Here is a 26,822-nt window from a genome sequence, read left to right on the forward strand (position 1 = left end):
AGACCCTTGACCAGATTACCCGCTGGAAAGAGACTACGAGATCCCAGACAGAGTTTATCCCAGGGTGATTCTCCACCCCCTCCCTGCCTCTATCCCTTCCCTTTGCTGTTATACTCACATTTCTGAGCTTCTTCGTGCTCTTCAGCAGCAACTGCTTTTTGGATACTAAAGTCCTTGCCTTTCATGTGCCTCAGCATCGCATCCACCTCCGCTAGCTTCTGCCGAAACTCCTCTTTGGAGGCAGCGCTGGCATTTGCGGTGGCAATGGTCTCCATCTGACATATAAGATCTAGACAAAAAGTCACACCACACCATTCTTTCAAGCGGTCGTCAATCTCCTTTGGGTCTAGGAAATAAAAGCCCGTTCGTATTTCCATCCTACTTCTTTCCCACCCTTTCTCTAAGGGGTGCTGGATCATTTGCGTCAACTTATCTTCACTGTGACCCTGCAAGGTATACTGCCGAGAGTAAGCTGCCCAAAGCTATCCAGAGAGCTTTCATGGCTCAACAGTATAGGGAGGTGGAAATCTCTTTGATTTTTATCCTGAACTTCAAGGAATTCAGGCTTGGTGTGCATTGCTTCCTGCTTTCTATCCTCACAATGCCCCTGGTAAGGTAAGTTAGGCTGAGACTGACCTAAGCCCCACTCCCCACGAGCTTCCTGGAAGAGCAATGATTTGAACTGGCAGTCCCCTAAACCACACTGGCTCTTTGAGTTTCCAAACCCAACATTCTAACAAGGATGATCTGCATGGTTTCTAACTTATTTCCGCAAACACAAGGGCTACCGATTTGCTGTCTTCCTCTTAAACAAAAGCTGACATTCTCAGAATAAGATGCCTTATTCTGTTTTGGGTGAAAAATCACTTTTCTGCCCATACAGCTCACAGGGCTCAGAGATTCTCCCCCCACCCTTATCTGGACAACCTATATCTGGAATGATCTGAAAAGCAGACCCTTTGAGCTGGCAGGCAGGCAGATCCGTGCTGCCTGCTTTCACTGTTTCCTCTCACCTAAAAAAAATAAAATACAGTGTACACCGCATCGCAGGTGGAGACTGAAAGCCTGCTGTTGTTAGTTAGTTTGTTGTTGCACTTGTTTAACAGCTGATACAGGTATTCTGGTGAGATGGTTACACCTTTGCTTTCTGATGGTTCAATGTACACAAAATTATTTAAAATATTGTTTAAAATTTCAGGCTATTTGTATAAAGTGTGTATAAAACATAAATGAATTTGCAAAAATTCCAAAATATTCCAATATGTTGAAAAATCCGAAATACGGACCACTTCTGGTCCCAAGCAATCTGGATAAGGGACACTCAACACGTAAATAGTTTTTAAAAAGGTTCTCTCATGCTTTGCGTTGCACTAGAAAAAACCTATCAGGATTTACTGTTAACGTTCCAAGGACTGCACATATCTTTACCAATTAAAATGAACAAACAACATCACTGTCATCCACTGTTTACCAATGACATCGTTTTATCATACTGCACACGTTATAGTCCACCAGGTTCAAAACTACCCTATGCACATTCCCATCCCTTTCCCAAGTAAAGGCCATTTAAATGTTACCCCCTCCCATCCTCAAATGGTTCCTCCTGTGTGGCTGGTTCCATGCGTCCTTCCCAAAGCATCAACATTGCCTGATTTTGTGACTGGGGTCCATAGTCAACCCCCACTCCTGCGCTGGATCTATTTAAACGTGATGCCTACTGCATGGAAGCTGGCCCCACATGGCCACGGTAATGTTTACCCGGCCTCGACATTGACTAAAACTTCTAATGCCACTGAAAATCAATGTAATTGTTTCCTTCTTTCCTTATATTACAGGTGGTGCCAAGGTTTAGTTTTGCCCCAATCATATTCCCAAATGGGATCTTTTAGAAGAAGAAGAGTTGGTTTTTATATGCCGACTTTCTCTCCCACTTAAGGAAGAATCAAACCAGCTTACCTTCCCCTTCCCTTCCCCTCCCCACAACAGACATCCTGTGAGGTAGGTGGGGTTGAGAGAGCTCTAAGAGAGCTGTGACTAGCCCAAAATCACCCAGCAGGCTTCATGTGTAGGAGTGGGGAAACCAACCCAGTTCACCAAATTAGCGTCCGCCACTCATGTGGAGTAGTGGGGAATCAAACCCGGTCCTCCAGATTAGAGCCCACCCTTCCAAACCACCGCTCTTAACCACTACACCACACTGGCTCCTACTTTTAAAAAGTAGGGTGATATAAACCACAATTTTGCCTCACCATCGATTTTGTTCTGAATGTTTTGGATATCCACAATGAGGTTCTCTGCCTGTCGGTGGCTCTCTTCCGTACTCTCTGTCATGTAGTTCGCTTTTCTATGGGTCATAGTTGCCTAAAAAAAAACAAGAAATCAATGGTTTAGATGAGATTCAGATAGCTGGGTAAACGAACTGGGGAGCAGCTTCTGGTGGCTGCTAACAATCAACATCTGCACATCTGAGATGCTTCTCAGAGAAGCCACGGTCTCTCTGGGCCAAATGTGGCTCATCCCATTGCTTCTCTGAGTTCCAATAATGGGCTCGACACTAGAACCCAGCACTAAGAATTGTGCCTAGAAAGTAACTGGTAGCTAACTCAGTTCTTTCAGGGTTAACAAAACTCTCCCTCTCGTCAGGAATGCGGCTGCCATATTCTGAAACATCTAAAGTCCCCCAGACATGTGCCAATTAACTCCTGTATAGCGTTTGCAAGCTCCCGGCAACAAACATGTTTTCACTTAGTTACATGGTGCTATTTAAAGAGCTCCCAAAGGCAGCGTACAAAATAAGTTAAACCAGGCAATTAACCTAACATCATCATAAAAACAGTAGCACATCTACACAGAAGCAATGACCCTATCTCTGCAGGGTTGGAGGTGGGACTGGGGAGGGGCTAGCCCCTAGAAGAGGCAGGCTCTGGTAGGGTTTTCTGGGCATGCTAGCAAAGCCAGGTTTTTGCCACACTGTGGAAAATCAGAGACAGGCCGTCTACCGGCGAGATCATTCCACAATGTGAATGGCACTACAGAGAAGTGCCCCATATCCCCCATTTGCTAAGAAGTGGGAAAGAGCCGTGGCTCAGTGGTAGAGCATCTGCTTGGCATGCAGAAAGTCCCAGGTTCAATTCCCGGCATCTCCAGTTAAAGGGACAGGGCAAGTAGGTGATGTGAAAGAACCCCTGCCTGAGACCCTGGAGAGCCACTGCTAGTCTGAGCAGACAATACTGACTTCGATGGACCAAGGGTCTGATTCAGTATAAGGCAGCTTCATGTGTTCAAGAATAAAAGAAAAGCCATGCTGGATCAGACCAGGGTCCATCAAGTCCAGCAGTCTGTTCACACAGTGGCCAACCAGGTGCCTCTAGGAAGCCCACAAACAAGAAGACTGCCGCAGCATTGTCCTGCCTGTGTTCCAAAGCACCTAATATAATAGACATGCTCCTCTGATGCTAGAGGGAATAGGTATGCATCATGACTACTATTCATTTTGACTAGTAGCCATGAACTAGTAGCCCTCCATGAACATGTCCACTCCCCTCTTAATGCTTTCCAATTTGGCAGCCATCACCTCCTCCTGGGGCAGGAAATCAACAATTTAACTATGTTTTGTGTGAAAAAATACTTCCTTTTACCTGTTTTGAATCTCTCACCCTCCAGCTTCAGCAGATGACCCCGCATTCTGGTATTATGAGAGAGGGAGAATGGGGAATGTGGTATCCCCTGCAAATCTAACAACGTGGCGAGACCACATAGAGGAGAAGGTGTGTAAAACGTTGCAGGGCTCCACTTGTATTTACTCAGCTGCGGCGAGGGAAAGGATAGGAAAACACAATACCTTGTGTTGAAGGGCATTCAAATCCTGAATGAAGTCCATGTTCTCTTCTTCCAGTTCATCGGCCTGTTGCCTGACCCTGTTGACGGACTTCTGATACTCACGCAGATGGTTCTGTGGAAGGAGGAGAGAAGCTGAGTAAATAAAGCTGTGAAAGGTCTTTTAGTAAAACCAAAGGAGGAGGAGGGCTATCTGATCAGCTCCACATACTGCGACGGCCAGCATTGATCCATTGATGCTGTGCAGACGGGCCCATGCAATGGAGGTGCCGTTGAGGTTGGTCAACTGGTGCTTGAGGGAAGGGAAAGAGTCTTCAATCTTCTGAAGGTCTTCCAGCAGGAGCAGAACGCAGCTGTCGCAAGCTGTTAGTGAAGAGACAAAAGGAGGCGTTCAGTTCTTAGTTAAGACCTATGAAGGACCACCTTGGGTGGAAAGAACTGATCGAGGTGGACCTAAGTTTCAGAAGTCACAGGAGAAAGCAGGAAGACATGACTGTATTGAACGGAACATCCAGGTTAACAACCCACATGTCTTTTATTACCCATAGGTAAGACTTCTCAAATTCACAGCAGTTAATCTGAAAGATCAGTTAAATGGATTACTAAGAGTTTAAATTTGCTAGAGACTACACCTTCTAAGTTGAGCACTCTATGGAAATCAAATAAATAAGTAAATACATGTGCACCGAGGACCACTTTTTATTCCTGTTCTCTTGCACTGGTGTGTTTTGATCTGGAGTATGAGTTGATCAGAGAACACTTCTCTACATGAGAAGTAGATGCTAATCTGGTGAACCAGGTTGGTTTCCCCACTCCTCCACATGAAGCCAGCTGGGTGACCTTGGGCTAGTCACAGCTCTCTCAGCCCCACACACCTCACAGAGTGTCTGTTGTGAGGAGGGGAAGGGAAGGTGATTGTAAGCCTGTTTGATTCTCCCTTAAGTGGTAGAGAAAGTCAGCATATAAAAACCAACTCTTCTTCTTCCACCAGCGGAACAGAGCTATTCTGCTTCTCCCCCTCCCGCCTGTTGATTTCCTTGAAATACTCCTCCTGGGGGACAGGAGCCCTTTCAGGAATGGCACAAGGAGCAAATCAGGGGGTCTGCAGCAGGAAGAGGGAATTGGTGGAAATCATGCCTCTTGTGTAAGCAGGAAATTTAGTTGGGTTCCGACCCATGGCTGGGAGGAAGGAAGGAAGGAAGGAAGGAAGGAAGGAAGGAAGGAGAGAGTTGGCTTTTATATGCCAACTTTCTCTACCACTTAAGGGAGAATCAAATCGGCTTACCTTCCCATCCCCTCCCCACAACAGACCCCCTGTGAGGTAGGTGGGGCAGAGAGAGCTCTAAGAGAGCTGTGACTGGCCCAAGGTCGCCCACCAGGCTTCATGCAGAAAAGCGGGGAAACCAACCCAGTTCACCAGATTAGCCTCCGCTGCTCATATGGAGGAGTGGGGAATCAAATCTGTTTCTCCTGATCAGTCCACCCCTCCAAACAACCGCTCTTAACAACTACGCCATGCTGGAAATGAAACCAAACGTGGCATGTGTATATATGGTATGATAAAGACAGGGTGAACAAAGATTTTAATCATCATATTATAACAGCAAGCTTATTACAAGTTTGGAAGAGATATAAGAGAGGCTTTGAACCCAAAACTCCAGGATGGCTTAGATTCCTGGAGGCTTTTTCAAGAGGCCCAAATATGGACCCTCATTGTAAGACTTATAGGGAATATGTACAGTATGAAACTGGTCAATGGAAATTAAAGAGTAAGGAAGAACTAGGTATTTTAGATTGGCTTAAATATTTCCAATTAAATGGTATATTCCAAAAAGATCAAAGGTTAGGGTTTATAGATAAGAAATCAACCTTGGAGATAATATTAGCATCGGAAAATAAAGGTTTGATTTCCAAAATGTACCAACTGATATTAGACTATAACCTAGAGCAAGAGAGAGTCAAAAAGGTCATGATTGCATGGGCAACAGATATAGGACACAATATTCATCTGGAAGATTGGGAAAGACTTTGGAAAAAAGAATTTAAATTTACAATTGCTAGTAGTATAAGAGAGAATATGTATAAGATACTTTATAGATGGTATATAACTCCAAAATTGACAAATCTATCTCTGATAAATGTTGGAGATGTAAGGAACAAAGAGGCACATTTTTCCATGCTTGGTGGGCGTGTAAATTAGTTAAAAAAATCTGGAAAAAGGTTATAAGAGAAAGTAACAATTTGATTTATGGAAATATAAAATTGGAACCAGAATCCTGCCTAATAGGCCTTTAACCAAAAGGAATGGAGAAGGCAGATAAGACAATTTGCCATTATAGCTTTGTGGCTGCAAGAATATTAATAGCTAAAACCTGGAAGGGAGAACCTAGTCTTCTTTTAAAGGACTGGAGAGATAAACTATTATACTTTGTACAAATGGCCAAATTAACTAATAGTCTACATGGGAATGATGTAGAAGAGTTTAGAAGAGATTGGCATAAGGCCTTTGTACATTGGGCTAACACGGCAAAGACTGATTTTATGAAGATTGTGAAAGAGTTGTAAATAAAATATTGTAGTAAAGGGAAATAAAATAAATAATGGATTATATAAACCTAAGGGGTACTTCTCTGGAAGTCACAATGGGGGGGGCACATAACACGAGGGAGGGAAGGGGACTTTTACTTTCAATTTTATTTCTTTATTGTTAAAAATTTTCTTATCAATAAAAATTCTACAACAAAAAAAGGAAATGAAACCAAACGGACTAACCTTCACATCTCATGGTGTCTGGGCCGTCTACCACAGGGATCTCATGGTGCTTCGTGCACGTGTCACACTGCTTCCCTGTCAGGCCATTGGAACAGGTGCACTCTCCCGTCCGGGGGTTGCAGGAGCTTCCTTTGCAGTGGCACTCTGATAAAGGGAAAAGTGAAACACAAAGAAGGCTCGATTTAGACACACCTTTACCTCCGTATTGATCCACGTGGGATAACAATACCCCCCCAAACACACACACAGACACATAAGCCTGATCTCAGAATGATAAAGGATTAGAATGGAATTGAAGAACTGCTGAAAAGTAAACCCTACGTTCCACCACATCAGCTTTGCTCATCGGAGCAGGGCCTTCTGCAGGCGCCAACCTGCACATGGGCAAAATTAACAACTGCCTGTATACAAGCCAGCGTGGTGCAGTGGTTAAAAGCGGTGGTTTGGAGCGGTGGAGTCTGATCTGGAAAACCGGGTTCGATTCCCCACTCCTCCACATGAGTGGCGGAGGCTAATCTGGTGAACTGGGTTGGTTTCCCCACTGCTACACATGAAGTCAGCTGGGTGACCTTGGGCTAGTCACAGCTCTGTTAGAGCTCTCTCAGCCCCACCTACCTCACAGGGTGTCTGTTGTGGGGAGGGGAAGGTGATTGTAAGCCAGTTTGAGTCTCCCTTAGGTGGCAGAGAAAGTCGGCATAGAAAAACCAACTCTTCTTCTTCTACAAGCTTTCTCTGTTGTGGCCCCCACTTTACGGAACAGCCTGCTTGAGGTCAGGAAGGCTCCTGCTTTCGTGGCTTTCCACAAACTATGCAAAACTGAATTATTCAAGAGGGCTTTTCTACGCAAGCAAGAGACCTGCACTGTACAAAATTATTCACAACGGGGACTGAGGTCTGTATTACTGTGCATAGTTTGCTGTGGGTTGGATCCTATTGTGTAATTTTGCATCCTCTAATGTGTCATGTTCACATTTATGCTTTGCTTTAGTTCTGTTTTTCTGGTTGCTTCTACCACCCTAATCCTGTTGCACTGTTCCTGTATATACCTATTCCACTCTGGCCACTCTCTCTAGAGAATCTCCTCGTTTCAAGTTGCATTCCCTGGAATCTCCAGTTAAAAGGACCAGGGAGCAGGTGGCATGAAAGACCTTCTACTTGAGACACCGGAGAGCTGCTGCCAGTCTGAGTAGACAATCCTTACCTTGACAGACTAAGCATGCAATCCTGGCGGGTGGGGGGAGAAGCTCCTTAGGAGCTGGGTGTGATCCCACACCGGTGTAAGTCCCCTTTTAACCTGTGTTAAAATCTGTGTTTTAACCTGTGGAGTAAGGGGCACTTACGCCATCCCGAGGGCAAACACGCTGGTGCCAAGGAGCCGTTGAGCTGCGCCAGCCCCCGCTATCAGCGCAGCCACACTGGCAGGGAATTCCTAGAAGTGGCGGCACGTGCCAGCATGGGGGGGGGGGGTGTTCTCAGGGGTGGATCTGACCTTTGTCAGCTTCCAGACCCCTTTGGACCCAGGAACGCCCCATGCCACTGCAGCGTGGCTGCACCACCTTTTTGGCTGGCGCAGCCTTGTGTTTTTCAATGGGGGCGCATTTTCCTGTTTTTAATTTTTAAAATGCCTTTCTTTTCCTGTTCAGCAGCCGGAAAGCCTCTTTGGAGGTGGCGCGGATGTGCTACTCCCAGCAGCCATGCATTTACCCACCCCCCCAGGATTGTGCTGCCCGGGTCTGACTCAGTAGATAGCCACTTCACGTGCACCCACCGACTGGTCCAAGCACACAGTGCCATTTAGAGGGCAACTCTTTGGATGCTCTTTAAATCGAGCAAAGGCAATTTTAAAAATCATCACTTCTGGCTTGCGCAACAAAAGTCTGAATGTTTTCTAGGGAGCCTGTCCATGGTGAAAGGGGACTCACTCGTGCAGCCGTTGGCGCTAAGCCCCCAGTAGCCCGGGACGCACTGCTGGCAACGGGAGCCGGTCACGCCTGGCTTGCAGCTGCACTGGCCGCTCTGAGGGTGGCAGTCCGAGCCCACTGCGCCAGCATCGCAGTCACACCTCTGGCAGCCTGTACATGAGTCATAGCCGTAGTACCCTTCCTAAAGGGGGAAGAAAGACCCACAGTTAGTTCCCTGCTCATAAAGAACGGGCACAACAGCATTAACCTCTTCAGGTATTTACTTTGCTTTTGAATTCAATTTAAAAATTATATAAAGTTTACTTTATCATCATCATCAAACCTTTACTGGCATAGAAGCCAAATATTGACATACATAATGAGAAAAATAAATAAATAATCCCAATAAAATATCAATAAAGTATCAGTCCATCAACTGTGGGAGAAGGCCAGTCACCGTTCAAAATTTTAGAACAGTTCCCAGAAATCTGGCAACCCCCACTGTAAGGGTTACTTTATAAAAGCAACAACAATTTCAACAGTCAAATAGGTCAAATTGGTCAATGTGATCAATACTTATTTATTTTTATTATTTAGTTTATGTTTTTTAATCCATGTATTTATCCAGTGTATTTTAAATTGTTGTTACCCACCCTGAGTCCTGCTATGCAGGGGGAGGGCGGGCTATAAATATAAGACTAAACGAACATACAAACAAACATGAATTTCTATAAGTATGTGCGATTGTATATAAAATGTCCCAGTAGATGATCTAACACATTAATGCTTTTTTACAGAAATCACATTGTACAATATATCGTATACCCTTGACCGAAGAACGGTACACTCCTTCTATCCGGGATGGTCATCCTCTTACACTGAGCGCGCAGCTTCGGGAGGGACGCACATGGAGCGGGGAAGGAGGGAGGGGAACACCCGCCTGGCCAGCCAGATCAGCCAAATAAATCCTGGCGATCAATGGGGTGACAGATGTCACAGCCCAATCGCCCTCACATCCAATATATCCCATTAATAAATACAAATCATATGATATTTTTGTGGGTATCTCCTACTTTATGGTAGCCCCTCTCCTTGTATTCTACAATGGGCAGCCATTGGGCGCTAGGTATGAGAAAGTATGGACTCTCTTACTCTCAGATAAGGTATCTTGGCAGCTTAAAGCAATTTGTTTTACTCGACTAATTTTCTGAACTAATCTTCCGGCTCCAGCATTGCTACAGGTGAGGCAGCGCTGTCCCTGCAGCCTCTTCCACAGAGGCAAATCCAGAGAGAGAGAGAGAGAGAAACAGCACACAGTGTTCTGTTCCAGGTCAGGCTCTTCTCAGGGGCCCTGAATATCCACAACACCTGCAACTCAAGAGGCAAGAAGCATAGGTGGGGATTAGAGAGGGTGGGCCAAGGGAAGAAAGACCCCCTTCTTGTCCCCTGCCCTTCTCCGCCATCCTTGAACGTTTGCATTGTGCAGGGGGCTGGACTACATGACCCTGGTGGTCCCTTCCAACTCTATGATTCTATTCTGAACAGAGCCCTCACTTTCAGCATTGATGGTGTCCCCCACCCCCAATTCAGGCTTTCAAGCTCAGAGTGGGCAGCAACTCCAGAATGTGGTTCCACCGCTGCAATTTACAGAACCATCACACTACCAGAGCAAGGAAACAAATGCCTCATTGAAGGGTTTGGGGCGAGGAGCTGTGGAATGCTGAAGTCATGTTTTACCTGGCAGCGGTCACAGTACTGGCCTGTCACTCCGGGCTTACAGAGACAATGACCAGTCCTAGGATCACATGACTCGGTCCCGCATGACATACAGCGGCATTCTGCGAGGGGAGAAAAAGGGGAAAAAACGTTTTGTTTTCAGACGTGAGAGACCTAGGCAGAGGATAGAAAATGTATTCTAGAAGGCAATTTTGAGAACTTTATTTAAAAAGATTAATATTTTTTTTCCTGAAACGGTTGTCCAATTTTAACAGGGGCACCTTTTAGTTATCCATTTATCTAAGCTAGGAAAGGCCAGCATCTTTACCCACGGGTGTGTGGGGGGGTGAACCTCCCATGCTGAACTGATTGGGGTGGGGAGGTTGGGGCATTTCCGCTGTAAGGTCACAGAGAAGCTGCCTTATACTGAATCAGACCAATGGTCCATCATTGTCTACTCAGACTAGCAGCGGTTCTCCAGGGTCTCGAGCAGGGGTCTTTCACATCACCTGTCGCCTGATCCTTTTAACCGGAGATGCAGGGGATTGAACCTGGGACCTTCTGCATGCGAAGCAGAGGCACTTCCACTGAGCCACAGCCCCTGAGGTCCCGCAGGGTTAAGAAGTTTGCATCGTATTACTTCTGGGCTGAGGGGGCTGTTTGTTGAATCCACAATGGCAGCTTGTACTGGATCCCATAATATGCAAGTCATTGCTTCTATACTCGGCAGAAGCCCCATGTGAAGTCATCAGATGCCGGCGTCTTTGTTTTCCACAAGGAGCTACGGATGCCACGAGGCACCACTTCACATTTGGCTGGTGCCCCTGCTTGAAATGAAACAAGATACCCCCTAAGGACTGCCACATCACACAGGCCTGTGGGACACTCTTTATTTTGAACAGGGTACTTCCAGGCCCAGAAGGGGTGCCTCAGTTGCTGCTATCGATCACAGTGCCAGGGCCAGCGTACCTTTTTGCCAACATACTCCACCAACTATTGATAAGGTGGCATTTTAGTGACCTTGCCAATATATTATGCAGTGGAAATAATATATCATGGTTTTCCAAAACAATGTTTGTAAAGAGTTATTGAAGGGGCTTAGTCCAACTATCTACTGTGTTTATACTCTTGATATTTTACTATTTTTATGAATCAATACCATTTTCTAGAAGCCACTGAAGATTATTATGTTAAAACGCTTTTTGTCTACATGATGTTTATCTGTATATTCTCATATTTTTGTCTATACGATATTTTGTTTTCAACTTCTTTCTTTTTCTTTCTTTCTTTTTCTTTCTTTCTTTCTATCTTTCTTTTTCTTTCCTCTCTCTCTCTCTTTCTTTTTCCTTCCTTCCTTTCCCTAGATTTAACAGATACTAGCTATTCATCTGCCATTTCACACTTTAAAAATATCTATCTATCTATCTATCTATCTATCTATCTATCATCCATCCATCCATCCATCCATCCATCCATCCATCCATCCATCCATCCATCCATCCATCCATCGTGTATTTATTAAAGCGGAATTGTTTTACTAGGATTACATACGTTCTTGTAACAGATTTTTCTTGTTCCTCATGGATAGATGGCCATCTGTCAGCAAGGCTAATTCTATGACCTTAGGTAGACCATGAGAGGGAGGGCACCTTGGCCATCTTCTGGGCATGGAGTAGGGAGTTACTGGGGGTGCGGGGGGAGGTAGTTGTGAATTTCCTGCATCGTGCAGGGGGTTGGTCTAGATGACCCTGGTGATCCCTTCCAACTCTATGATTCTATGGTTCATCCTTTCTGGTTTATCCTTTGGTATGCTGGTTGTAGGTTAATTTCCCCCTTCTTTGGACCGGGTTTCCATAAGCCTACAATTTTTGTTCACGAACACACTTTTTGCTGGCAATTGGCCTCCAGAGCTGACACATGTGCCCAGGAATGCAGCCGGCTGCCCAAGATGGGCCACACTTACCAGTGCAGTTCTTTGCCACCACTGCGTCGCCATAATAACCAGGAGCGCACAGTTCACACTGGCGCCCTGCAGTGTGGTGCATGCAGCCCGCACAGGACCCATCCAGTGCGTTACAGTCACTGAAGAGCATGTTGGGGTCGGTGTTCCCATTGCAATCGCAAGGCTGGCAGGTACTTCCAATCACTAAAGGGTTTCCATAGTAACCTGGAGCACACCTGTGGACAGAAAAGGAGGTCATCAGGAACTCCAGCAGGTGCATCCTCAATGCCCCAGTCACTGGGTGTGTGTGTGTGTGTGTGGGGGAAGTAGTTGTGAATTTCTTGCACTGTGCAGGGGATTGGACTAAATGACCCTGGTGGTCCCTTCCAACTCTATGATTCTATGGGTCTAGCTGTGGGGTTAGTTCTCATGTTTGCTTTGCAGGTTTCTGTGGCTCATCCTACTTCCTCAGACAAAACCAAGCGGCAGGAGAGGGAAATGTGTGTGTGTGTGTGTGTGTGTGTGTGTGTGTGTGAGAGAGAGAGAGAGAGAGAGAGAGAGAGAGAGAGAGAGAGAGAGAGAGAGAGAGAGAGAGAGAGAGAGAGAGAGAGAGAGGGAGGGAGGGAGGGGAGAGAGGGAGGGAGGGAGGGAGGGAGAAGTTAAGTGTCTCTGAGTGACAGAAACAGAAAGAACCAATGAGAAACAGCCAGGAGTGAATGTTCTGTCTGTCTGATAAAGGATGGATGGATGGATGGATGGATGGATGGATGGACGGATGGATAGAGGGATGGATGGATGGACGGACAGATATTGGGGAAGGCTATCAGACAGGAGTCTGTGTTTCTTTTAGGAAGAGCTAAGCTTCAAAGGTGGTGGTGCTGGAAAGTGCCGTCAAGTTGCAGCTGACGTAAGGCGACCCCGTAGGGTTTTCAAGGCAAGAGACATTCAGCAGTGGCAGCCACTGCCTGCCTCCGTGCGAGCTGAGACAGTTTGGAGAGAACTGTGACTGGCCCAAGGTCACCCAGCAGGCTTCATGTGGAGGAGTGGGGAATCGAACCTGCTTCTCCAGATTGGAGTCCGCGGCTCTTAACCACTACACCACACTGGCTTCATTGGTAGGGTTTGGTAAAGTGAGGAAGTTAGGAAAGGAAGCTACTAGGGATAGACTTAGTAAGGTTTATTGTTTTGTATTTTGTACTCTATTTTTTCCTTTGACTGATTTACATTTTTTTCCCTCCGGTATCGGGCCAGAGCTTGAGAGAAGTGAATGAATATTCTGAACTTTATATACGTTCCTTATGATGAAGTCATTCATTTTATCATATAAACATTGTGTCCTCAAGAGTTCTTCTGTGTCCTAAGACGAATGGTTTCAGGGGTAATGCTTCGGCTAGCCAGCCTTAGTCATCAAAATTGGGATTTAACTGAATGCTGATCCAGTGTGATTCTGGTGGCAGCGCCGTTCATGGGGATTGACAGGGACTGGGAAACGGCCTGTCATTCAGTGAGAGAAGATTCACAGATAACCTAGACGATGAGTTACCGTTCACAGGAAACTCCAGCGTAGCCAGGCTTGCAGAGACACTGAGTGGTAGAGCCTCTCTTGACACACCCAATGGCAAAGCTGGGGGGGAGGGGGGGATGGAAAGAGAGGATGAGCATCTTAAATCATCATCATCATCAGGAGCAGTACTTTAATCCCCCTTCCCAAAAGTAAACAGTAGAGACGAAGAGTTGTTTTTTATATGCAGACTTTTTCTACCACTTAAGGGAGAATCAAAGCGGCTTACAATCACCTTCCCTCCCCCTCCCCACAACAGACACCCTGGGAGGTAGGTGAGGCTGAGAGTTCTGAGAGAACTGCGACTGGCCCAAGGTCACCCAGCTGGCTTCATGTGGAGGAGTGGGGGATCCAGCCCGGTTCACCAGGTTAGCGTCCACCGTTGATGTGGAGGAGTGGGGAATCAAACCTGGTTCTCCAGATTAGAGTCCACCGCTCCAAACCACCGCTCTTAACCACAACACCATGCTGGCTGAAGTGAATGGTTTTACTGCCAGCAACAGTGAATGAATTACTATGGCTTCAGAAGGCAGGGGCAATCATACCCAAATACGATGCTGTAGTCAGGCTACTTCACACAGCACAGAGCTTAACACCTGAATGCTGTATGCATGTACCACACTGTCAAATCATGATTCCCTGTTGCATGTAAAAATGCAAAAAAAAACCCCAAAAAACCCCTCTGGCTCTGACATACTGCAGGCACATGTGGGATTATCCGTTTAGTGCACTGTTATCCTGCCCTTCTTACAAGGATCTCACAGTGACATATGTGGATCCCCTCCGCTAGTTTGTCCTCACAACGATCCCGTGAGGGAGGTGAGGTGGAGAGACAATTGCTAGGGTCTCATGGAGTCTTGCCACTGATGAAACACAACGTTCCCCCTCCCCCTCTCCCTGCCAGGGCACTCCAGGAACATAATTTTGGGAGTTATTTTTGGGCTGCTGCAGAAGGGAGACCAGTCGCGCTCCGCTGATGTCAGCTAGAATGCTCTGGGGGTCCCAACCCAACAACTAGCCCAAGGTCATCCATTTAGTTTCATGGCAAGCAGGGAGATTTAAAACCGGCCTCCCCGGTCTGGCAGTCTACCCACAACACACTCCAGTAGCCAGGCACGCACTTCCTATTTCTTTAATATTTGAAACACCCCTAAACTTGAAGAAGGAGAGTTCGTTTTTATAGGCTGACTCTCTCTACCACTTAAGGAAGAATCAAATCCCCTTACAATCACCTCCCCCCCATGACAGACACCCTGTGAGACAGGTGGGGCTGAGAGAGTTCTAAGAGCTGTGACTAGCCCAAGGTCACCCAGCTGGCTTCAGGGGTAGGAGTGGGGAAACAAATCCAGTTCACCAGATTAGCCTCCGCCACTCATGTGGAGGAGTGGGGAATCGAACCTGGTTCTCCAGATCAGAGTCTACTTGGTCATTCCTTCCTCTTTTTTCTATCTGATAACTGGACTTAACAACAAGAGCAGGGCTTTGGAAAAGCCTAGAGAATGAAGGAACCAGGATTAACAAGAGTGACCGAGCCATCCTTCCCAGAGCACAAAAGGAAATGTTTCACCAGGGAGGGGTCAGTCAAGGGGGACAGGTCTGCACGAGAGGCTTACTTGTTAGAAGCAACCGAAAGAGGACACGGGCAGCCGATGCACTGCAGAGATCCATCGAGCGAAGAGTTCCCCACAAAACCATCCTTACACCTCTCGCAGCGATCTCCCTCAGTGTTGTAATGGCAGTTCTGCAGAGACGAGAAAAGGAACTCACTTCAAATGTTCTGTAGTTACAGTTTGCCACCGTGGCCTCCTTTGGCATATCTGGCTGTGCCTTTACAGAAGATTGTATGAAGACAGCGCCAGCTCGGAACCAACAATTCAACTCGTCCAGCAATGGCCAGCCTACTTTACTCTCCTTTACGCACCAGGCCAAAACGTTTATTTTGGTTTGTGAGTCAACTCCAACAAGAGGATGCATATAAAATTTCTAAATAAACAATTCTGAGGTACACTGCTCATGAACCTGGAAGTTCTATCTAAGCTGATGGCCATCTCCATTCCATATGACAGTGAATTCCTTACGTTAAATATGCAGGGTATGAAGAAGAACTTTTTATTTTGCGTGTCCTGAATCTACTGCCAACAGATATCATTGGGCCACGCCTCCTCTTTTAGTATTATGGGAGTGTGTGTGTGGGGGGGGGGATTACAGTTCACTTGGTCCTAGAAAGTGTCTGGAAATCAACAATCATCAATGCAGTGCAATCTCACATGCAGCATTTGAGTTCTAAAATGCAGGGGAGATTAACATGGGATTTGCTCGATTGGTCTTGAGATATCAAGTCACTTAAAGCAGTTCAGACTTGATCTACATGTTCAGGTGCTTACAGATAAGCTGAAATGCATTGTTAATCAAGGGGCTTATGGTTGCATCCAGCTACGGCTTCCTATATATGACTGCTGGCCTCCCAACCCTCACCGTTGCTGTATCTTAATCCATCTGCTCGCCTAGTTAAAACGTTTTACATCTAGAGGTGCCTAAATAGTCTTAGGACAATTGGATTTTATAACGTTAGGGCTATTTTAAATGCTGTTTTAATGTTTTTATTGGACTAGCCAAGATGGCGACCGGCCCGCTGCTGAGTCACGTTCTCCTGCCAGAATTTTAGAGATTTAGTATTTATTTTATCTCATTTTAGTTTAATTTTAATTGGAGAGGTTGCTGTTTATTTCTAGCAGTCCCAGGTAATTAATTCCCTGTACTCCAGCTGGGCTTATCTTTGCTGTGGTTGTAAACCATGAGCCTGCGTCTGAGACGGAAAAGAAAAGGGAGGAGGAACTCAGGCCAGCTTTCTCCAACTAAGTCTACAAAACAACTGAAAATTGTTGATTTTATTCCTTCTAAAGATGATGTAAGTGGCTTATCAGCTTTTTACTCTTCAAATAGATACAATACGAATGGTTTTATTGATTAAATGGGTTATTACTCTCCTGTAAGCCGCTCTGAGCTCAGTCTCAGCCGGGGAGAGCTGGGTATTAAATTGAAACAATAAATAATAAATAAATATATGGAGGTGTGGGGGGACATGATAGCATGCCAGTTTCATGTGGGAATAAAGGACTATAAAACAATGGCAGGACAGTCTTTTGAGAAGTCCAGAGGTAGATTGAGTCCAAGCCTTGTAGACAAATGTACATGGGTCACTGCCTAGGACTTTGCCACTTGCTAAAGGATTGCCGATTCCGTAGAACAACCCAGAACCATCTCTCAACCGCTAGCAACTCTGATCATGTAAACAGATCTACGCCTCTACAGGAAATGAAGGAGGGAATCTTTTAGAGAAGTGGAGGCTGGCATGCACTCCAGATACTTACGATGCAAATTCCAGACCCCGAGAGGCACTGATCTGAATTGCCGTTGCAATTACACGGAACACATTTCCCCAGGAAGAGCCCTTTGGTGTCCCTGTAATAGCCTGGAGCACATTCCTAATGACAAAGGAGAACAGAATACACATCACACCTTGATCAGGAGGCAAACATCTATAGCAATTGGTTCTTGTAGGTTATCCGGGCTGTGTAATATTGACCGTGAAAGCCTTCGACAATATCTATAGCAATCTCTATGATCTATAGCAATCCTGGCGGGCATTTGTTTTATATTCTTTTTGTATCTATGTTTTTTGTTATTGCTTTTTTCTGTATTTTTGCATCAATTATTATTATATTATAATCAACAGGAACCTCCCCATACGAAAGAGAGGTGGCAAAGACCTCCAGGCGTTCTTGTGGAATTCTTAATGAAGCTAACCTAGCCATAAAAATACCATGAAACAAATACAATCTTATTAAAATTGCCAAAGACTGCCAATCCTTTTTCGCCGAAGGAGAGGCAACCCCTACTTTATAAATAACAGGAGTTCTGATTGCTCTACATAAATGCTTGTCCAAATGCTCATCCATCCATCCGTCTTCCGCACCTGGCAGGAATCTCCTCTGTAATTGGCTGGGCACATGCAGAGCTCCACATTGCTGGCTTGGATGCCCCCGCCCATCTCTGACACAGTCTCCAAAGTTGCCCGACGCAGGGACACCGAGGAGGAGATCTGGGAGAACAGCGCCCGGATCTGCAGCTGTTCCAGATTTGCCAGAACCATCATCAGCTCTTCTCTGGAGACGGGGTTGTGTGTCTCGGTATGTCTGAAGTGACCCTACAGAAGGGAAGGCAGCTGGCATTAGTAGGATTTTGTGGCTTCCTTATAACGTAGTGTGTCACAGAGATGTTTCATTCAAACGTCATGCTACAGAGAATGTTCTGGACAGGGCCCCAAACCGTTATGTAGCATTCTACAGCTAGAATGAAAAAGGTTCTTTCTAAATGAAAAGCTGCATTCTAGACAGTTTTAAAATTACTCAAACAGGTTCACCCTTTCTCAGAAAAGGCCAGAAAGTTATCCAAGCAATCGTTCCAAAGGATGGCCCCGCCATATTTTAGTTTAGCTCCAGTTCAAACCCAGAAGAGTGCTATCTGGCCCAGATGCAATTAATGTGGTTGGTCTTGCTACAGGTAGAGTTAGAGGTAGAGTTAGAGGAAGAAGAAGAGTTGGTTTTTATAGGGTGATTTTCTCTACCTTTTAAAGAGAATCAAACCGGCTTACAATCTCCTTCCCTTCCTCTCCCCACAACAAACACTTTGTGAGGTAGATGGGGCTGAGAGAGTTCAGTGAGAACTGTGATTGGCCCAAGGTTACCCAGCTGGCTTCATATGGAGGAGTGGGGAAACCAATCCAGTTCACCAGATCAGAGTCCACTGCTCATGTGGAGGAGTGGGGAATCAAACCCGATTCTTCAAATTAGAGTCCACTGCTCTTAACCATAACACCATGCCAGCTCTCTGGATCCTCTTAACCACCTGAGCACTCAGGTGAAAAAACGTTTGCTTAAAATCCGACAGCTCTCTGACGGCCCCATATGAAAAAAAAAGTTGTCATAACCAGCCTTTAAACATCTCACCTGGCTTTTGTGCCACGGATTGCTAAAATTCCAGGTGATCCACAAAACATTTTTTTCCTAGTTCTCCTGAAGAACACACCCAACAAGGGCTCTTTAGAAAGCTTTTCCAAAAAGGATAATCCCATTGCCCGGGCTGCAAGGCTCTCTCGGGTTATCAAGAGAGCACATTTCCAGATTCTAGTGCAAGCGCACTGTCGGCAACATACAACCAGTGCAGGCGCATGTGGCAAAGAGCATCAATACATCATCATCATAACTTTATTACGGTCATTGACCAGTATTACAGGGGGGAAAAGGAAAACAGCAGTTCACTACAATGACAATGTAATTCGAGTCTTAAAAGCTTTTTAAAATGTAACCTTCAACCCTTTAAGACGGTTTAACCTACAATGGTTTTATTTTATTTCCCCCCCCCCCCAACCCTGATTATCAAAAAAACAGAATTTGGTTACTTGGCATGAAATCTGATGGGTTTTTGTCCAATAACAGAAAACCAAGTTTAATTTAATCGGTTTCATAAGAAAACCTATCTAACAGAGGCTTTAAAAAATGTTTAATCTAACCTCCTTATAAAAAGGACATCTCAAGAACATATGTTTCGTTGTTTCCAACATCGATACCTCGGCTTGCAACAATAAGAGTTGGTTTTCAGGAGGATTCCCTGCCTGGCAGGTCCAACCTCTTGCCCGGTTATGCATCTGAACTGACCTCTACAAGGTGAAGCTTCCCTTCATAGACTTCTCCAGGGATGGGGTAGGTGCCTTCAAGAAACATAATGCTCATTTGGTTCCCCTGGTAAAGAAAATAAAAAGACAAAACTAACAGACTGAAGCCGTCGCTTGGTGGAACAATAAGCAGCTGAAGACAGGAGGGAAGCTTGTCTTGTGTACCTTGAGGATAACATCAGGCCGGGATTCCATTGGTATGAACACGTCACCCCTCTGAGTGTCCGAATGCAGCTCGTAGCGCAAGTATCCACCGTAGGAGGAAACCTACAACGGGAGGAAAGTCACAAAGGGGTGTGTTGTATTCAGGGCCATTTATGACCACTCCCCCGCCCACCCCCCAAATGAAGACTCTGTATCAAAATTACCTGCAGCTTCAAATTATCTGCGGGAATCGCTGCTCTTTACCTAAATGTGCCTTTTTTGAGCAGGATAATGCTGCTGAAGTCGTCTTGTTTGTGGGCTTCCTACAGGCACCGGGTTGGCCACTGTGTACAGACTGCTGGACTTGATGGGCCTTGGTCTGGTTCCAGCATGGCCTTTCTTATGTTCTTGAGCATTTTGCTTTAGATTTGTGCATGACATCTAAAATTTTACAGATCTGGGTCTTTTTTAGTTTAGCAAGAAAGCAAGGTAGGTGCTATTAAATATTAGTGTATGTAATATTAAATATTAGTGGTATATGCAGTAAGGTACAGTGTAGGGTCACTGGGGGTGTGTGGGGGAGGTAGTTGTGAATTTTGCTGCATTGTGCAGGGGGTTGGACTAGATGACCCTGATGGTCCCTTTCAACTCTATGATTCTATAAATCCCAACCGACTCATGGTGGCCCCATGAACTTACACCTCATGGAGTTTTCAAGGCAAAAGATGGGCAGAGGTGGTCAGGCATTGCCTGCCACTGCATAGCAACCCTGGACTTCTTTGGTGGCAACCCTGTAGGGTTTTCAAGTCAACAGACATTCAGAGGTGGTTTGCCATTGCCTGCCTCTATGTAGCAACCCTGGACTTCCTTGGTGGTCTCTCATCCAAATGCCAATTAGGGCCAACCCTGCTTAGTTTCCAAGATAAGGCTGGTTTGAACTATTAGAGCTGCTATAGTATATACAGAGGGGAACACAATCCTATGCCATAAAACACGAAAAGGGGATAGCTGGATGATAATCATGTATCAACAAATGGAAGAGAGAAGAAACTATTTGGACAAAGTCAGGAAATAAAGCCTACTATACACAGCAGCTTAATTTCTGTGTTCGATACCAGAATTTGGCATTTGATTACTAGCAACAGTGGAAGAAGAAGAGTTGGTTTTTATATCCCACTTTTCTCTACTGAAAAGTCACAAAGCAGCTTACAATCACCTTCCCCTCCTCCACAACAGGCACCTTGTGAGGTAGGCTGAGAGAGCTCTAAGAGAACTGTGACTGGCCTAAGGTCACCCAGCAGGCTGGATGTGGTGGAGCGGGGAATCTAATCTGGTTCTCCAGATTAGAGTCCACCGTTCTTAACCACTACACCATGCTGGAAGACACTGAAAATGTTTACTAGCCCACTCTAAAATGCCCAGGAGGAGAAGTCACCTAGCCATATCCAGAGCTGTTTACCTTGTCACCAAGGTAGGAGCTGGGAGCATGCCAATAAAGCTCCTGGAAGGCCTCGGGGAAATTCCTGAGATCAGCACGAACCACCTCCTCTTCCAGGCTGACAGAGGTAGGTACTTCCTGGCGGTCTCCGCTGAGCAAGCTCCACCCACTCATGTCAATAAACTATGAGGAAGGGAAAAAAATGACCTGTGAATATTTCAGAAAGCTTTAAAATCAGCAAATACTGGCTCATCCAAGATCTCATAGAAGTTCGTTAACTATGTTCAGAAACTTGTAGGCAAGTCATGAGTTAGTCATCTGTCTCCTGCTGCTCTGCCTACCTGTTCATTGCATGTATGTGTTACAATGGCATATAGGTTGTTGCTAAAGAGCTAGAAATATCACCCAGCAGAGTTCACCGCTGATGTGGAGGAGTGGGGGAATGAAACCTGGTTCTCCAGATTAGAGTCTACTGCTCTTAACCACTACACCACGCTGGCTCTCTGAATAGTTTACAGAAAGCAGGAAGAGCGGGAGCCTTCCTAACCTTGCTGGGCAGGCCGTTCCATAAATTGGGGGCCAAAACCAAGGATGCATGCATTCAAGCCCTTAAGTCTAGCAAGAGTTGAAGCCTCAAGTCTAGAGGATACTAACAGATGTGCAAGCATGGGGGGCGGGGGGTGAGGAGAAACAGCCTCAAAAAGTCCCAGGAGATTAAAAGACACTCGGCTTTGCCACTAATGCAAATGCAAGACTCAGGTGCCCATCTGGTTGGCCACTGTATGAACTGAATGCTGGACTTGATGGAAGGGGCTGTGGCTCAGTTTGTAGAGCATCGCTTGGCATGCAGAAGATCCCAGGTTCAATTCCCGGCATCTCCAGTTAAAGGGACTAGGCAAGTAGGTGATGTGAAGGACCTCTGCCTGAGACCCCGGAGAGCCTCTCTCGGTCTGACTTCGATGGACCAAGGGTCTGAGTCAGTATAAGGCAGCTTCATGTCTTTATGTTCTTAGGTTCTTATTAGCACTCCTTTTCCGGATCTGTGACCTTGAAAAATTTGGATCGTTTTGGCCACCCAGTGAGGGAAGAAAGACAAGATTCCCATCCCTCGACTTCTTCTCTCAAGGCATCAACAATTACACCTTCTGGCCCTGCCCGATCACCTGCACGCGGGACTTCTCTGTGTTGTGACAGCGGTCTGTCGCCCCAAAGCAGAAGCACCGGGTGCAGCCTTTTGGGTTGTTCGCATCCAGGGAGAAGGTCCCCAGGTGGCACTGGTCACACCTTGGACCTTCCACGTTTTCCTAGAAAGATTTACAAACAGAAAAGGGTTGAGTTTGCATTTCTCCTCTTACCTGCTGATTAGAAGAGGAAGAAAAGTGGGGAACGTGGAGACTTGGGAATGGAAGAGGGGGACTCTTCAGGTGTGTCTGAACGGAGGAACTTGAAATGACCTATTCTCTCCAGGATCAGAGAATGCCTATTATATTAGGTGCTGTGGAACGCGGGCAGGAGGATGCTGCTGCCATCATCTTGTTTGAGGGCTTCCTAGAGGCGCCTGGTTGGCCACTGTGTGAACAGACTGCTGAACTTGATGGGCCTTGGTCTGATCCAGCATGGCCTTTCTTATGTTCTTATGAGATACTCGGGGGGGGGGGGAGAAGGGTATCGATTTTTACTAGCAGATAATGGTATGGAGAGAGTGGACAGGGAGAAGCTTTTCTCCCTCTCTCATAATACTAGAACGTGGGATCATCTGCTGAAGCTGGAAGGTGAGAGATTCAAAACAAATAAAAGGAAGTATTTCTTCACACAGCACATAGTTAAACTAAGGAACTCCCTGCCCCAGGATGTGGTGATGGCTGCCAACTTGGGAGACTTTAAGAGGGGAGTGGACATGTTCAGTGGGGAGAGGGCTATTCATGTCTACTAGTAAAAACAAATACTAGTCATGAGTCACACCTCTCCAGGATCAGAGGAGCATGTCTATTATATTAGGTGCTGTGGAACACAGGTAGGACAATGATGCTGCAGCCGTCTTGTTTGTGGGCTTCCTAGAGGCATCTGGTTGGCAATGGTGTGAACAGGCTGCTGGACTTGATGGGCCTTGGTCTGATCCAGCACAGCTTTTCTGATGTTCATATAACCATTCATAAGCTGCCACGTGAATACAGGTGGAAGCTGTACTGAAATGAACAACATGCTTCCTCAGAACTATAGTCAGCATTTTCCTTTATCCAGATGGAAATGATCCACAGGGATTGGTTCCACGGATCTGTTCTGCTAGTAGTGGTACATTCCCTTGGTGCAAGGAGTCAGTGGATGCCTCTTTGGGCCGGAGGAAAATGCCAGGGTCAGTGGGACTCAGACCTCTTTTTCTTTTAACTATGTACATAAGTGCCATCAAGTCGCAACCAAATTATAGCGACCCCAGCAAGGGGCTTTCAAGGCAAGTGAGAAGCTGAGGTGGACTGCCATTTTCATCCTCTGCAGAGTCCTCCTTGGTGGTCTCCCATCCAAGTACCAACCCGGCTTAGCTTCCGAGATCTCACGAGATCGGGCTATACCACGCTGCCTTCCCTCCCAACAATATACCATCCCTCTCCTTTTTAATGACACCTTCTGTAATTAGGACATCCCTACAACAGAATGTAGGGCTACATCTCTCAGTGGGTCAGTCACAGCCACTATTTGCTATGTTACGATGCTTATTTTTGCTTGTTTTTTAACTGTTTTTCCACCCAGTAGCATTTTACTGCTCAACCTTGGTTTGAACTGGCTTGCAAAAGCTTACACTGCTCCCGTGTCTTGCTGCTGATCTATTAACTGCTGCTAAACTAAAAGCAAAGCCTGTGATTACGTAGTCATGGGGTTATTCCATCAGCTGCCCCTGGGAGAAGGCAGGTATAGATTTATCGGCCACCCACCTAAAGAAAGATTTCCCTTCCTCTTTTGGCTTTTCTTTTGTCTGTTTGTTTCACTGCTCTCAGAGAAATGCATGACTGAACTGCTACAGCAGTGGTACGAATGAGCAATTATACAATTCCACGCTGCCGATTTCCACAAATGTGCTGATATGCACAATCGCTGTTTACACTCACTCCGTTCCGCTTCGGCAGCAGGTTAGAAGGGAAACGAAGGACCCAGGGAGAAACCTGACCCACTGCGTTCAGTAACAGAGTACTGACCTGACCTTTGGAATTCTGTTCCCCCAAAACTGTTTTTGCATCTTTAAATGTTTTGAAAGGACAACTGATTCAACGGAGCGTGGCACAGCTGCAACGCAAACTGCGGATCTGGATGGTATCCACTTCCAATCTGCGTTTTGCAAATAAATTCAGTCCTACACCAGCCGGCAGTAAAGTAGTTTTACGTGCCATCTCTAAAAGCTCTGCCTCAGGCAAGAATTTTCATTCTGGCATGAGCTGAATCATTTTTCAAGATCGCGGGTTCAAGGCAAAAAATTAAGTAAATCACAGCTGGTGACAAAGCATTTTGCTTCAGTGACGTTTTTGTTCCTCCATGCAGAGAGCTGGCTTCCCAGCTAAAGCACAGTGGCGCTTGCCATTTAATTAACTTCAGACGGTCATACAGATGCCCCCCCAAGGGCAACCCCCCACTGTGCGCTCGAACAGCTGAGCGCAGCAGGGCAAACGGCATTGACAGGGCAGAGAGTTTTATGGTGTCAGAAGCCGCCGGGCACTGAAAGCACCGGCCTAGATCCTTCTCCAAATCCTTCGCCAGCCTCTTAGACCGCAGCGTGGGCAACAGCCGGCACATCAGATGCACCTTGCAGTGGCACTGGCCAGTGACCGGATTGCACACGTCCGCTTCCGTCCCTGCCTGGTGGCAGTCACAGCGCCTGCAGTTTGGGTAGCCATAATAGCCCGGGGCACAGTGATCGCACCGTCGTCCCACAATGTTGGGCTTGCACCTGGAGAAGAGAAAGAAATTTTATGTTAGTTTCTCCCGCTTGTTTCTAAGAGTGTGTGCGGCTGCCCTCAACGAGAGCCGGGGCCTTCCCGGCCCTGGCCTCGGCCTGGTGGAATGCTCTGTCTGGTGACATCAGGGCCCTGCGGGACCTTAAAGAGTTCCGCAGGGCTGGCAAGACACAGACTTTCTGCCAGGCCTACAGTTGAGGACAGCCAAGGGTATCTGCTGGCCTCCCTATTCCCCCCCCTCGTTTTTATGTTACTCTTGTTATGGAGGGGGGGGAATCCTGCTGCTTATTCCTGGCACTGTGTGCTAAATTAGGCGCCATCTGGAGTTTTAAGGTTTTTAATTGGGTTTTATTGTTTAATTTTAGAATTATGACTTTTATTGTTGATTTTGATGTGTCTGGATGATGTTACCCACCCTGAGCCTGGTCTCAGCCAGGGTAAAAAGGTAAAGGTCCCCTGTGCAAGCACCGGGTCATTCCTGACCCATGGGGTGATGTCACATCCCGACGTTTCCTAGGCAGACTTTGTTTACGGGGTGGTTTGCCAGTGCCTTCCCCAGTCATCTTCCCTTTACCCCCAGCAAGCTGGGTACTCAGCCGGGGAGGGCAGGTTATAAGTTGAAAAAACAAACCAATAAATAATGGATGTTGAACCAAGGCCTTGAGGAAAGCTGGCATCTGGGGGATTTGTTTATGCACCTCCTGCCTAACAACATGATTGGAAGGACTCTGACATCTCTGGCACGAGCCAGGATTTTCCAGATTCACAGCCACAGGAAGTAGTATTCACAGGAACACCTTTGAGCAGGGGGTTGGGACTAGATGGCCTGTACAGCCCCTTCCAACTCTATGATTCTATGCTCAGGATTCTATTCCAACAAGGAATAGACTTCTAGATAGCTATTATTTACTGTTTATTATACTATTGTTTATTATATTAAATGTATATTCTTTCATTGCTTTGCCTGTTGACGTAATTGTTGTTTCGATAAGGTATTTAATCTTTTTTTCTGTTCTGTTTAGATCTATCAAAAATAAAAAAAATAAAAAAGGTACTAGGGTGAGGCATAAAAACGATGCTGCCTACTACGCATGGGACCAATCGTACCCACCTACACTGCCCGCTGTCCACGTTACATTCCAGCTTTGTCAGGTCTTGGATCCCAGCGTGAGAACAATTGCAGTCCTCGCAGCCAACCAATGGGTGGCAGCCGAAGGTCTGGGGCTCACAGACGGTGCACTCCGGTCGGATGGTGCGCGGCGGGCAGATGCACTGTCCCGTCAGCTCATCGCAAAGACGAATCCCGCAGTCGCAGGCTGCAAGCAAGAAGCAGCAGGTGTATATCACAAAGACACGCGCATGGGAATGCACACAGCATTGTCAGCCTAGGACATCTGTCCAAATACCTTTATTTTGATATGAGTTTAGATTGGCGAGTCACTTCTAATCATATTCCAAAACCTGGTGAGCTGCTTCTAGGGTGAAGGAGTCGAGCTGGCCATCGCAGGCCTGGCTAATACGTTTTTGGACAGCCACCTCCATAGAAGCAACCATGAAAGCCAGTTTGAGGGACGGAGATAGCGATTTTCTAGCCAATAAAATTTAAGGCAGAAATGAGGCTGGGAAGACGGGGCAAGTGGCTGAACAGCTGGATTTCTCTCCCTGTCAGTCAAAAGCAAAGTGCATCTCCTCTCTCCTCCTCTCTGACAAGGGGTGCAGGATACTCGTCGAGTATCTGGTTCACCAGATGAGAGTCCGCCGCTCATGTGGAGGAGTGGGGAAACATACCCAGTTCACCAGATTAGCGTCCGCCACTCATGAGAAGGAGTGGGGGAT

The 26,822-nt window shown here is 46.3% G+C and overlaps 1 protein-coding gene across 1 annotated transcript in view; it reads right to left on the reverse strand.

The window, feature by feature from the left end:
• The window catches only part of LAMA5 (laminin subunit alpha 5), a 261,360-nt gene that overhangs the window by 55,590 nt on the left and 178,948 nt on the right, over nucleotides 1-26,822 (reverse strand). The window contains 18 exon segments of the mRNA XM_056844902.1: nucleotides 119-289; nucleotides 2,250-2,361; nucleotides 3,842-3,952; nucleotides 4,049-4,200; nucleotides 6,610-6,753; nucleotides 8,532-8,712; nucleotides 10,248-10,348; nucleotides 12,190-12,404; nucleotides 13,712-13,792; nucleotides 15,343-15,470; nucleotides 17,101-17,214; nucleotides 17,706-17,936; nucleotides 19,447-19,530; nucleotides 19,629-19,730; nucleotides 21,067-21,228; nucleotides 22,209-22,349; nucleotides 24,835-24,979; nucleotides 26,098-26,302. Of these exon segments, the coding sequence (XP_056700880.1) occupies nucleotides 119-289; nucleotides 2,250-2,361; nucleotides 3,842-3,952; nucleotides 4,049-4,200; nucleotides 6,610-6,753; nucleotides 8,532-8,712; nucleotides 10,248-10,348; nucleotides 12,190-12,404; nucleotides 13,712-13,792; nucleotides 15,343-15,470; nucleotides 17,101-17,214; nucleotides 17,706-17,936; nucleotides 19,447-19,530; nucleotides 19,629-19,730; nucleotides 21,067-21,228; nucleotides 22,209-22,349; nucleotides 24,835-24,979; nucleotides 26,098-26,302 (2,580 nt within the window).

The sequence above is a fragment of the Euleptes europaea genome, chromosome 2 (genome assembly GCF_029931775.1).
Source record: "Euleptes europaea isolate rEulEur1 chromosome 2, rEulEur1.hap1, whole genome shotgun sequence".
In the NCBI taxonomy this organism is placed as follows: Eukaryota; Metazoa; Chordata; class Lepidosauria; order Squamata; family Sphaerodactylidae; genus Euleptes; species Euleptes europaea.